Consider the following 12,754-nt stretch of genomic DNA (forward strand, 5'->3'; position numbering starts at 1 on the left):
TGAACTAGAGAGATAGGCTCAAGGAATTCTATTCCTGTAAGGCATGTTTTCGAATCCTTTAATCACTCTTTTGGCACTGAACCCTCTCCAATTTATCAACATCCTAAATGCTAAATAGCATAGGGCCAAGACATCATCTCTATAATGCCTCTCTTAAGATAGAGTGGGGCTCAAGTACTTTTCCAGATTACATTACAGACATACACTTAGGAGTTTAAACTTCTTTAGTGACACATTTGAGATACTTTCTCTCCCAATGTATTTGCAATTTTTCGGTTAAGTAACTTTGATTTATCTCAAGAAACTGTCAGTATAAAATTTTGTGACCATAAACTGAAGAGTTTAATTCCTCCCCCGCCAGGAAAAAAATATCACACGAAATCCCATATCGTTAATACTCTGTGGGCCAAAGGGTATAATGCTATTGACCTTATTCAGGGTCTGAATTTGGCCCTCCTCTTATATGTGTTTAAAATTTGTAATTGAATACGATTATTTGAAAAGTCAGTTCTGCCTTTATTTTCCTGCAAAATCCTTAGTTTAGGCTTCTGTGTGTAAGCTGTAACAGCTGCTGATACAGCAGCCACCCAAAACAGTGCAGGCAAATATTAAGAACTGTTGAGGGGAAATGCAGCCAAATTCTTCCCTGGTGTAAGTCCTTGAAAGTCAAGATTTGGCAGGTAAGCGAAGGAAGAAAATGAGTTTAGTTGTAAACTATGGAGCTATCTGTACATTTTAAGTTACCAATATGTTTGGGATCCTAAATAGCATTTCATATCTTTAAAAACCAACAATGCACTCTTCACCATTCATAAACATTTTGTTGTTAGCAGAGAAAAAAAAAAATCCTTCAGACATGTAAAGATGTCTAAATATGTCATTATTGTATCAATGATAAGGAGCAGCAGTTAATTCTCAGGAGCTAGATTGTTCCCTGGTCTAACATGGTAATGCAGGAGAGTAGCAGAGAGTCAGGTTCTCCCAATCCTGCAGGGCTGCAGCAACACATTCTAAATCACAGCTCCAGGCATGTGGAAAGCAGTGGCTGAGGCCCTGTATGTTGCCCCTCCATCTCAGGAGCTGGTGGACCGGGAGGGAACAAAACCAGAGCTCTGCCCAACTAGGGTGACCAGATGTCCCGATTTTATAGGGACAGTCCCGTTTTGGGGTCTTTTTCTTGTATAGGCTCCTATTACCCCCCAACCCCTGTCCTAATTTTTCACACGTGCTGTCTGGTCACCCTATGCCCAACCTACATGCCAATCAACAGAGCAGGCTGGCTGTGTGCAGGGAGTATGCTGCCCTTGAGAAGGGTTTTCACAAAGGACTTGCCTCCCTGACCAAGTGCAACTAAGGAGTGGATTTGTAGTTATCTGAGGCATGAACCCTCCTGAGTGGAGCAGCTAGACACATTGCAGCCAAAGTGATCAGATACATGGTCAGGCTAGGTTTCAGCAAGTGAAAACAGCAAAGTCACCAAAATTGAAAATGCTGAAAGTTTTATTAATCATGTAAGAACAAAATGAATAGGAAAAGATTACATGTTAACCCCATACAAAACCTTAAATCCATAGACAATGAACCCCCCCAATAAAATTATTTCTCTACTCACAAATAAATAGCAAAGGACAGTGCAACGTAACTATGAAATTCAGTTTTCTACATGAAACATTAACTCACCATCACCATTATTTTTGTTTTAAAGAGTCATCCTACTACTTCTTGCTAAAACATTAATGTTGTAAACGGTTGACTGGAATAATTGCGAATTCCCATGATGTAAACGGGACATTTGTCAGGGATCTTCAGTTGTTTTTAGATATACACGTGCACACAAATAACCATAATGGGTGACCCATTGAAACAATGAGAATACTAAAAAAAGAAATAGGTGAAAAGAATAGAACTAAATGGTCTCCAAACTTCACAGGAGAAATGGTAAAGGAAAGTAATTTTTGGGTTAACTCACGACTCTAACAATGCAAGTTATAATTTTGTTTATCCTTCCCCCCTCAAAAATTGTATTGTTTAGAAATAAAAATACATATGAAGACTTAGTTATTTGGCTGCTGAATATTCTCATATTTAAGAAGTGAAAAATGGTGATAGTGGAAGCTGAAATAAGTAAGAAACAGAGTTTTAAGCCGGTGCACAGGTTATTTTATCTATGTTGCTTTTGATTTTAACTGCTTTAGACCTCTTGGGTTCTTTTTTCCTATGATCATCTTGTTCTTTTCTGCTCTTCTTCCTTTTGGAACTGTTGTGTGGTTGTGGTTTCTGGAATGCACGCAGTCATGCATTGGCACTGTTCCACATAGACATAGTCATAATTCATGCTTGATCCATTGCTGCATGTCAGGGTCACCTCTCTCTTGTGGCTCTTGAGTTCCTGGCAGCAGGTACACTTGTGTTGCATCTGCTGTGTTTCAAAGGAATATCTGCCCCACCAGATAAAGAAAAGAAATTATACCCCTCTGTAAAAGTCTTCATATAGCACACACTCTGCTAAATATTGCACACTTTAAAAAAACGTATCTATTTGATAGAGGGCCTGTTCCTGCGCCCACTGTGCTCTGTGGCAAATCTGCATTTAATTTTAATAGAAGCAAGATTGGGCCCATTATTTCCAGCTTTCAAAAGAGTGTGTGTGTGTGTGTGTGTGTGTGTGTGTGTGTGTAGCTCAATATAAACAGGAAAGATCAAATTTTGTGGTGTTAGTTTTCTAGTGTCTCCACTGGCTTTCATCATCATTTAATGGCAGTTAGTTCTGAGCATGTATGAGACAGAGAGAGAAATGAAGGTGGTCTAAAGAACAACTGATAGGAAGGATGGGCCAATTTATATATGATGTACTCTATTTGCCAAATAGCCGTAATGGCTTATTTATGAATGCAGGATCTGATTCTCTTTAGTCACAGCAATATATCAGGTGTGACTCTACTGATGGCAATGAATGTAAGTCAGAGGAAAATCAGAACCCCAGTGTGCATCTTCCTCACTGTTGTTCCAATGGGTGCTTTGCTGTCAGATACTCAATACTCTGCTTTGTGACTTGAACAAGGTTTTTACTTCTGTGACTCTGGTTGTTTGACATTGGGATTGTCATGTTATATTGTGTGTCAGGCAAAGTGATGGGAGATAATTGCTGTGGTATAGAGTAAGCACTCTCCCACTCCCCCAAATACTGACGCACACTTCAGATGTACAAGCCATCACACTTAATGGAAACCCTTGCTTTTCAAGTGTATATTAAATTAATTGAAAGTGCATAGGTGAGTCCGTGCTCAATACCACTTGAGCAGTTGGATGAAAAGAGGCCACAAAGAGAAATAGATACACGGAGAGGATATAATGTACTCGCTGCCACTTACACTGAGGAGCTGGCACAAACACCTTCACAGTACGTCAGTTCAATAGGCTCAGAAGATTCACATTCATTGTGGCGGATCACAGTGGAGTTCTTGTGAACTTTGCATCTTGGTACTAAGAAAGAGGAAAAAATAACTAGAAACGCTTCACGTCGCTTCAGATTCACAGCTAAGCGAATGCTTAAAGCTGTTCTGAGAGGAAGATGTTTGATTATGCAGGATTCGTGCTATAGGTAGGAAACACACAAGTAATTTAGTTGGGGATTTGAGTTTAAGTCCCAGTCTTAATCTTTCAACATTAGAAAAAAGAAGAACAGGAGTACTTGTGGCACCTTAGAGACTAACAAATTTATTAGAGCATAAGCTTTCGTGGACTACAGCCCACTTCTTCGGATGCATCCGAAGAAGTGGGCTGTAGTCCACGAAAGCTTATGCTCTAATAAATTTGTTAGTCTCTAAGGTGCCACAAGTACTCCTGTTCTTCTTTTTGCGGATACAGACTAACACGGCTGTTACTCTGAAACCTTTCAACATTAGGTCATTGGTAGCAGAGAGCACTGCTGAGGCCGTATAAACAGATCTTGGATGAGATGGGGAGTATCTTGATGCTGTCAAACAACTATGTTTTCTCTTTTTCTTTGGAAGGACCAGTAAGTGTAACGTGGGGCCCTTGACAATGAGAACTAAAGAAAATGTGAGTGGGGATCCTGGAGGAAACTTCTACTTCCCCATCCCATGCGAAAAAGGTTAGAAATATTATAATTATACAGAATCTATTGGCAGCAGAACATCAGAAAATAGCTTTACTTACATCCAGAGGTACAGGTTTTGCAGCAGCCATCAGGAGTCAGCTGTACTTCATCCTTCAGTGCAGGAACAAAGAGAGAGCATTCAGAATTAGCATATGAATGACAAGTCAAGAGCTTTCTAGCACTGGCTAGCATTTTTACCATTAACAGGAGGTAGGCTGTGCAGTGGATATTGAATGAAACCATGGCTGGTGGACCAGGAAGGCTATCTTGCCAGCTTGGTTCCATGTAGTTCTTGAATCCACATATCCAAAAATAAGAGGTAGCAGACTATTAAGTGGGAGGACAGGGCTGTTCTGGAGGGATTGTCCATTACAATTGACACTGTGACAAGATTAAGTTCATTCTCAAACCATTCCTGATAAATGGTTGTTTACACAGTGGGAGCCATTAATAACTAGAGATACTGGTTCCATGTTGTCTTGTCTTGTCTTGTATACTTTGCCCCTTGTTCTGTGTAGTAGCACTCAACTAATAGCAAACAATAAAGGACTGATTGAAACTTACAGGCTTGCAGTCCTCTGGGTCAAAGGCAGGACATGTTCTCAGAACTGTGACTGAAACAAGCTGATCTTCGATTTTTTCACATTTATAATAGCTGCACGGATTATCTTCAGGCTTCCAGATATCACCCGGCTGACATTGGGAATAAAACAAATTTAGCATTATTGCTTTTCTGATGTGATCAATGATGTAATTATGATAAGTGTAGTGCGATTATTCTGACAAAGCCTGGTGTAGGATTTTCCGATGAGCAATTTCATGCTCTCACCTAGAAGGAACTCATCTGTTCCCTCTTAACTTCCTCTGAAACACTAAACACGGGGAGCCTAATTTTGAAACTTCACTGCCTAGGTGGGGAGCCTAAGGCTAAATCCTAGACCTGCACTCTCAGGTCTGTAGTTAAATGCCTAAAATGTATATTCCCTCCCCCACCCCCACCCCCAGTCCATTTGAGCACCTAAATATGTGATGTAGTTATTCAAATGTGTGTCCAGCTAGAATAAATGTAGAAAATATCCTGCTGTAACTAAAAATGGACATAAGTTGGTTGAGAGCTGTCCCTTGCTTTTGTCAACACTTATCCCCTGTTGTGGGCTAAAACCAAGTGTAATGAGAATCAAAGGAAATAGTTACCTTGAGCACCTGGACAGTGTTGTTAGTCAGCTTGATTGTGCAAGCCACCTGGACACACTCTCCACAGCACTCTCCATCTTTCATCATGTATTCATAACCCTGTTCAAGAAGTGAGAGAGAAAATACATTGAGTCAATAAGGGAGACTTCCATTTTCACCAGTTTAGAAACTAACTGGGAGGTGAAATAAAAAATGGAGCTCACCAGGGGGCAAGTGGTGTCACAGCGGACCAGCTCACATTGCAGAAGGTTTCTGTTGGAGACTGGATCTACTTCAGAACTGCAGGTACATGTCTTACAAGAGTCCATTGGAACAGTCATTCCAGGCTGGGAGAAGCCAAAGAGAGAACATTCAGTCTGAGCAAATCTCATTATTTTAAAGAGATCTACTGTATGTTACCTCATAACGTATGGAGATAATTTAAAGCAATTTTGTGAACATAAAAGATGCTGATACACAAGTGAAATTGAGTTACCCAATAGACAGCATAAAGCAACTATGTTGCACATAATATATGAAAATGTGGGGCCAGTGCAAAAAGCATGTATAGGAACAAGCTAATTGAAATTATGCAAAATACTTAGGCTAGTAAAGAGATGGCAAGAATGTACCAAGAAAGATCAAAAGAACATGCTGAGTTTGGGTACTACGTAAGACTGGTTTGAGCCGCCTCAGTATTTTGCAAACTCATCAATACAACACTTGTTGCAAAAGAAGCTTTCCATTATGAATTGTTTTCAGAACTGGTGAAGCAGCCATCTCTTGCAAATGGATATTAAAACATCTACCCATTGGTGTATCCAGTTGCATGAGCATAAATATGTACACATTCTTTACACATGGACTTCAGGCCTCTTTTGAAAATTTGACCCAACATCACATTCCAAGATGGCAGCTGTGATCTTAAGGAGAAAATCTTGACTGAGAAGTTAAGGTCTCAACTTGGAGGTGTAGGCCAAAGTCCTAGATTTATTTTTTGAGGGGCTTCCGTTCTTTTGCCCCACAAAAAAAGACTTTCAAAATTCTGCTCCATCAGAAAGTTATATTGCCCACATCTGGAATGGATAAAGAACCAATTCACCCCTCTCAATAAAAACGGTTAAGTTTTTACTTTTGCTCCTTGTTAAAGGGGAGCTCCTCCAAACAAAGTCTATTTCAGATCTGGGCTGGTGACCAAGGAGCAAACTTGGTACAAAGGTTCTTTAATATGTAGGTGATAAAGAACTCCCTCATGGAAACTTCTAGTGAGATGCTCTGTATCAGGGTTTTAGAGAACTACTGAAATATCAGTATACGTTAGTATGTTTGGTATAGTACAACTGTTCTTACCTGGTAAATAGTTCCATTAAGCACACAGACATCTGGTATTGGTTCTGAAAAAAAGAATCAATTATTTAAAAAAAAAAAAAAAAAGAAATGAAAAAAAAAAATCTTTAAAACTGCCAGAGTCTGAATGCACAAAAAAGTTCAGTTTTTCCCCTGGATATAGTTCAGTGAAGGTAAGTGGGTTTTTTTTAATGATTATTTAATGTACACTGAACTTACTTTCTTCACTTCTCATACATTTTTTCTTAACTCCATATCTCCTTTGAAATTGAAATTAGAGCCTTTTATAACCCAGAGGTCAGAAGAAACACAGTAACTTACCACATATATAATTGACACAGCAGTCTCCTTCTGAAAGGATTGTGGCTAGCTGATACCCTGGCTCACAAGTCTTCTTGGTCTGGGAGCAGGCGCTTGTATTGCATCCTGTGGAATAAGCCAGAAGAGAAAGTGCGTAATGGGATAAAGCTAGCAATCTGAGTTGTTGTTTTCCTGCTTAGAAGTAATTGGTGCTTCGTCTCCTTGAGCATGTGGAGAGCCTAACACAAAGAAGGGCGCAGAACATAACAACGGCCATACTAGGTCAGACCAAAGGTCCATCTAGCCCAGAATCCTGTCTTCCTACAGTGACCAGTGCCAGAGGCCCCAGAGGGAACGAACAGAACAGGTAATCATCAAGTGATCCATCCCATCGCCCATTCCCAGCTTCTGGCACAGAAAGATTATTGATAACTTCTTTTAAAAACTTGATGTGCATAAAGCTCGAGTTACATTCTAGCATATGGCTGAAGCTTGAAGAAGCTGGAGGGATGTATCCCTAAAGGGAGAGAGAAGATTTAAGAGGATAAATGGCCTTCAACTAGAATGGGAGCCTGAGAAAGCCCTCTCTTTCCCTACTGCTATCAAAATCCTCCTCAAGTTAGAGCAAATCATCTCTTACTCTATAACCACAGCAGTGTGATAAATTCAAAAGACACCTCTGTTCCATGGCTGAGTCCTCTGCAACCTGTCTGCAAGTGGCTTGGATGGACGACTGATCCTCATAGGAAATAAATATGCCACACTATCATAATCAAATCATTTGGTAGCATCTCACATCCCACTCATATTTTTCACAGGACCACTTCAAGCTTAGCCCTCCACTGCTCATTTGTTTAGTTCCAGGCTAATAAACTGTGGGCACATTCTCCTTTTTGACTTCACTATATCAGTAATAAAAAAAAATCTCTAAACAGCTAGCACTATATCACATACAGCTACTGGCTCGTGCTTTCGTGTTTGTTCACCTGTTTAGCTCTATTTAAATTAATATTGCCATTCTGCGACATAAAATCTGTGTATAAAGAAACACTGTATAACCCACAAATATGGAGCTAATTTATCAGCTACTTTAAGATTCAGAAAAACCTTTTACCTCTCTTCTCCCCTTCTGCAACATACACACACCAAAAAGATTTTGTTTTACCAACTAAAAATGTACATCTGACTAACTCAGAAATCAACTTTTGGTACCTAGGTACAGTTATGAATCAATCAAGGAATAATGCTTAATTGTAAGAGCCCTTAGATATTACAGTGATAGTTACTATATGAAAACCTTAACTAGATTAGATTAGCTAGTGAGAGATGTGCAGCTGTAACTGAGGACAATATTTGGCCCACTATATTTTTATGAGCTGGCTATAAAAGATAGTAGCCGGTACTTACTGCATTCCATTTCAGGACAGCATGGGTCTTCTGGTGTCAACACTGGGACAGGTATGAATCCTTCTTTCTCACACACGGGTGTCTCGGGTGTCTGACATGACAGTGACTTACATTGTACAGTAACAGAGAATGGGTCACAGACACACTCCTGGCAGTTACTCTTCCAAATGGCTCCAGGCTGTAAAAATATAAAAATATTTTATCTTACCTGTTCTCTGATGCTCATGATCATAGGTATTTTTTCAGGGTCAACCTGGATGAAGGCCTCAAAGCGGATAGTAAGATAGACTGTTCATGGAGCCTGATCCCAAGCCCATTGATTTCAATGGGTTTGAATCTGGCCCAAAGAGCAGGCTGAAAATCTTCAGACAGGCTGCTTTCAATTTCCCAAGTTAGGAGACCCATAAATAAATAACATTTCCAATACTTGGCAATGGAATGATACAACACTGAAATTGAAGTACTAGCAATTTATCTGAAGCAATATAGACACACCATTGTGCAATTTGAAGCTGTTACACACAATTCATATTAGTTCTTTTTGGGCATTTGGGGGTTTTAAAATGTGATATATTTTTTTAAAAAACTGGGTGCAGTTGATGACAGAATACAAAGTGTATTGACTGTAATCAAGTCCTTACCATCATCTCCTTCCACTTTATTTCTGCTAAGAATTTAACCTGCCACAACCTTGCACATTTCATAACAAAGTGAGGACTAAGAGGTGGGAAAATGCAGTGAAATCCTGGAAACAGCTGTATTTGGGAGATGTTTCTGGGAAAGATGCCTTGGAGAAAGTGCTGACTGAAATACTCACCAGTTTGGGCATTCCATCTGGTCCCACACAAGCTGAGGGGAATGAAAGGATAAAGATTTACATTGATGCTGATCTGATGACCCATGTGATACACAAATGAATCTCGCTTACCCTTTTAATTAAGGGTTCATAAAGGCACTTTTCAGATATTATTATTGCTACACACTTTATCCACAAAGGATTTACTTTTAAACCTTCATCTTGTCTCATGATTCAGCTCAGACCCATTTTTTTCAACAAGTAGACACAGATGCTAATGCCACTTACCAGTCACTTTCTAAAAAAATGGAAATGGAAACAACAAGCCATTCTCAAGGGGAAGTCAGTTTTGGCACTCAGCATTCACATGTTAAGTGGCTGGTGTATTTACTCCGATGATGATGATGATGCAAGACTAAAATCTGCTATTAGGCTGAGTCTGAAAACAGTCTATGGGGCATTTCACTGGCAGTGTAAATATTATGCAGGTTCACTAAATTCTAGGAATGTAATATAAAATGGCGAGGAGGGTAAAGTGATGGGTTTAATATTACTTTAAATATCAGTAAAGTAATATTACTGATCAGGCTTTAAATGTGATATATTATAAGTGAAACACGGTCAGTAGTTTTAATCCCTAGTGTGAATTTGTCATAATTACAAAACTACCTGTCAGACTGGTTCAGCTAGCAGAATTTGGATATTCAAGAACAGAATTTGGATATTCAAGAATGGGTAAAGCTGAGTGGGATTAAGGTCCATGAGCAGAGCTGTGTGATAGAAGCTTCCATAGCATTTTTTCACGCTATACCTAGAACTAGGTTGTCCTGTCCAGCTCTTTTTTTCATCAACACTAATATTCACATTATTTACATCCTCCTCCAACCCTTTCTCCTTCCCTCCTTCCTGTCCCCCACCAAACTTACCGCATTCTGACACACAGATGTCAGTGTATGAATTGAAGAGAATCTTATCCTTGGGGCAAAAGCATCCTTCAGCAACATGTTCACTTGTATGGTTAACAGTTCTACAAGGAAGAAAGGAATGGATATTAAAGTACATTTTCCCAGCATTATCTGATCAATAACTTTTTACAGCACTAACATAATTGAGGCATGAAGAAGAATTTCTCTAAACAATCAGGTAAGGTTTCCTGAATATATATAAAAAATGTACATTTATATTATATGGTAATCCTTATCCCCAAATATTACAAAACACTTTGTAAACATTCAGAAACGATCTATGTACGGGAATCATTTTTACCCATCACTGAACTATAGGCAACTCTGAAGTGGAGCACTACATCTACCTAACAGCTCACAGCAATGCTGGGCATGTTTTTCTGTTTAGGAAATAGCAGGAAGTGAAAATACAGCATTCATTTGAAATTGTAGAGAGATTTAGGTAGCACAATGTAATTATCCAAAGAGGAAATTGGCTAGGCCCTAAATGCTGGCCTTCCTACTCACGTGAAAAGTGCCATGGGATTTTTAATAATCAAAGGAGTCAGGACTTCAGTTTCAATGCCACAAATAAAATATGGCATCTCTAGTAACAACACATTGTCCCCTGTCACCACTTTGAGGATTTACTCAGTCATCAATGACAGGTTTCAGAGTAGCAGCCGTGTTAGTCTGTATCCGCAAAAAGAACAGGAGTACTTGTGGCACCTTAGAGACTAACAAATTTATTAGAGCATAAGCTTTCGTGGACTACAGCCCAAGAAGTGGGCTATAGTCTAATAAATTTGTTAGTCTCTAAGGTGCCACAAGTACTCCTGTTCTTTTTTCAGTCATCAATGCCACCCTGTCCTCAAGCAGTTGGTTTTTACTACGAGGTCTCCCGTCCAAAGACAGACACAGTTGAACACAGTGACATTACACGAATGTAAAGCTAATTATTTGGTTTAGCCTTACCCGGAATGACAGGTGACAGGATTAAGAGGGCCACATGCATCATACACCTTGCCGTTAGGACAGTTGTATGCTGTGTGGGAGCAAAAATAAAATCAATATGAAAATGAAACATTGTATGAAGGTAAAAAAGCAGAGATGATGCTTTCCAATTGCTTTTAATTTTATGTAGGTGGAGAGGTAACAACCACTGGTGCTTTCATTTCATCAACCCTTTGGATCAGGAAATAGAAAAGCAGAAATATTTTGTAATGGCTACTGAATGATTTTGAACCTCACAAAAGATGTGGCTTTGGTTGAATTTGAGAGAACAGCAAAGGTTCAGGGTTGTTTATATTTTATCGGAACTAGTTCACCCATCTCCACAGGAATTAAATTAAAGTAAAGTTTAGATACGTATCTGTTCCTCCCTCCCAAAATAATGGAAGAAGTTTACATTTCCAGAATAAGTTTGTAATAAGCACGTCATAGATCCAAGGCAAAGTATCTCTTAATGCTCCTTACGGCATTGTCCTTGGGTCTTGCTTCTCCAGTTGGCACAGACACCTTTAGCAGAGCAGAGGGAGGCATATGTTTCCAAGCTGAAGCATGGTATAGATTCATTGGTAATGTGGCATGAATCAGCGATGCAACTCTCATAGAATATGCTGGGCGTCAGAATCTTATGACACTCTGCAAAGAGACTTTAAATACAATGGAAGAGAAGTTTGAGCTGCGCTGCATAATCACTATAAAAATCTAGACTTGTCCGAGTGAAATAATTAAAGGGTAATGAACTGCCTAGATGGTCTTTTAGGGCTAAAATACGATATTAGTCCCAGGTGAGTGTTTTATTGACAATGTAATAATAGCCCTTGGTGGGACACAGTTTATATTTAATGAGAATTCTTCAAGGGCAGACTGGGTTTCTAGATAGTGTAACTCTAAAAGAGACTAAAGTGATGCCCAGAGAACCAGCTCTGGTAACAGCCACAACAAACTACACAGCTATTCTGTATTCTTAAAAAACAAACCAAGACTACTTTGCTATTATTACAATCAATAATGCAGTGTATATTTTTGTTACTAAATGCCACTTCAAAGACCATTATTAAGGCTTCCAAAACACTTTTTTGCTTTTCAATACACAAGATTCAAATGTACCCTAAGCCTGAATTTAACTTACTCGCTCAAAATCAGCTCACAAAGAGGAGAAGCAGAATTGCAGGGCACAGGTGGAGTTGTTGGCGTGGCAGGTGGTACCGGGGGCCTTTCACAATTGGGCTTATTTCCATTCTGAACCTGCCAGGCGGCAGCCATTTCTGAACAAGAGGAAATTACTTCGCCAGTTGGCATGCGGCATTCGTCCACTTTGTCATTTGAACATGTGCCTAGAAGAAAACAGATGGAACCAAGTCTGAAAGGTATTGAAGCACTGGCAATAGAGCAGCTCAGCATGGCAAGGTAAGTACAAGAGGGAATGTTCACGCTAAATGTAACAAACACACTCAGGGGCTGGTTACCTGATTTTCAGGTTCTACGATACCACTAATCTTACTTGGTCCTAACACTTTATGAAAGACTGAAAGTAGAAATATTCTTGTTAATGTAAATTGCATTTTGAGGTGATGCTGAGACTGGAAATAGTGAAAAAGTGATATGCTCCATAATCCCACTGTGGTTATTTTATTTAATTTGCTGTAGTACCTAGAAACT

The 12,754-nt window shown here is 39.4% G+C and overlaps 1 protein-coding gene across 1 annotated transcript in view; it reads right to left on the bottom strand.

Moving 5' to 3' along the window:
* Window positions 1–1,445: 1,445 nt before the first annotated feature.
* Window positions 1,446–12,754, bottom strand: part of LOC117876505 (mucin-2-like) — an 80,053-nt gene continuing 68,744 nt past the window's right edge. The window contains exons 35-48 of the mRNA XM_034768771.1: window positions 12,225–12,429; window positions 11,564–11,742; window positions 11,063–11,132; window positions 10,070–10,170; window positions 9,165–9,196; window positions 8,348–8,525; window positions 6,962–7,066; window positions 6,644–6,687; window positions 5,518–5,640; window positions 5,315–5,413; window positions 4,685–4,813; window positions 4,180–4,231; window positions 3,372–3,483; window positions 1,446–2,438 (exon numbers count right to left, since the gene is read on the bottom strand). Of these exons, the coding sequence (XP_034624662.1) occupies window positions 2,222–2,438; window positions 3,372–3,483; window positions 4,180–4,231; window positions 4,685–4,813; window positions 5,315–5,413; window positions 5,518–5,640; window positions 6,644–6,687; window positions 6,962–7,066; window positions 8,348–8,525; window positions 9,165–9,196; window positions 10,070–10,170; window positions 11,063–11,132; window positions 11,564–11,742; window positions 12,225–12,429 (1,646 nt within the window). The 3' untranslated portion in view covers window positions 1,446–2,221. The remainder of the gene's footprint in view (window positions 2,439–3,371; window positions 3,484–4,179; window positions 4,232–4,684; window positions 4,814–5,314; window positions 5,414–5,517; window positions 5,641–6,643; window positions 6,688–6,961; window positions 7,067–8,347; window positions 8,526–9,164; window positions 9,197–10,069; window positions 10,171–11,062; window positions 11,133–11,563; window positions 11,743–12,224; window positions 12,430–12,754) is intronic.

This window comes from Trachemys scripta, chromosome 4 (genome assembly GCF_013100865.1).
Source record: "Trachemys scripta elegans isolate TJP31775 chromosome 4, CAS_Tse_1.0, whole genome shotgun sequence".
NCBI classification, from domain to species: domain Eukaryota; kingdom Metazoa; phylum Chordata; order Testudines; family Emydidae; genus Trachemys; species Trachemys scripta.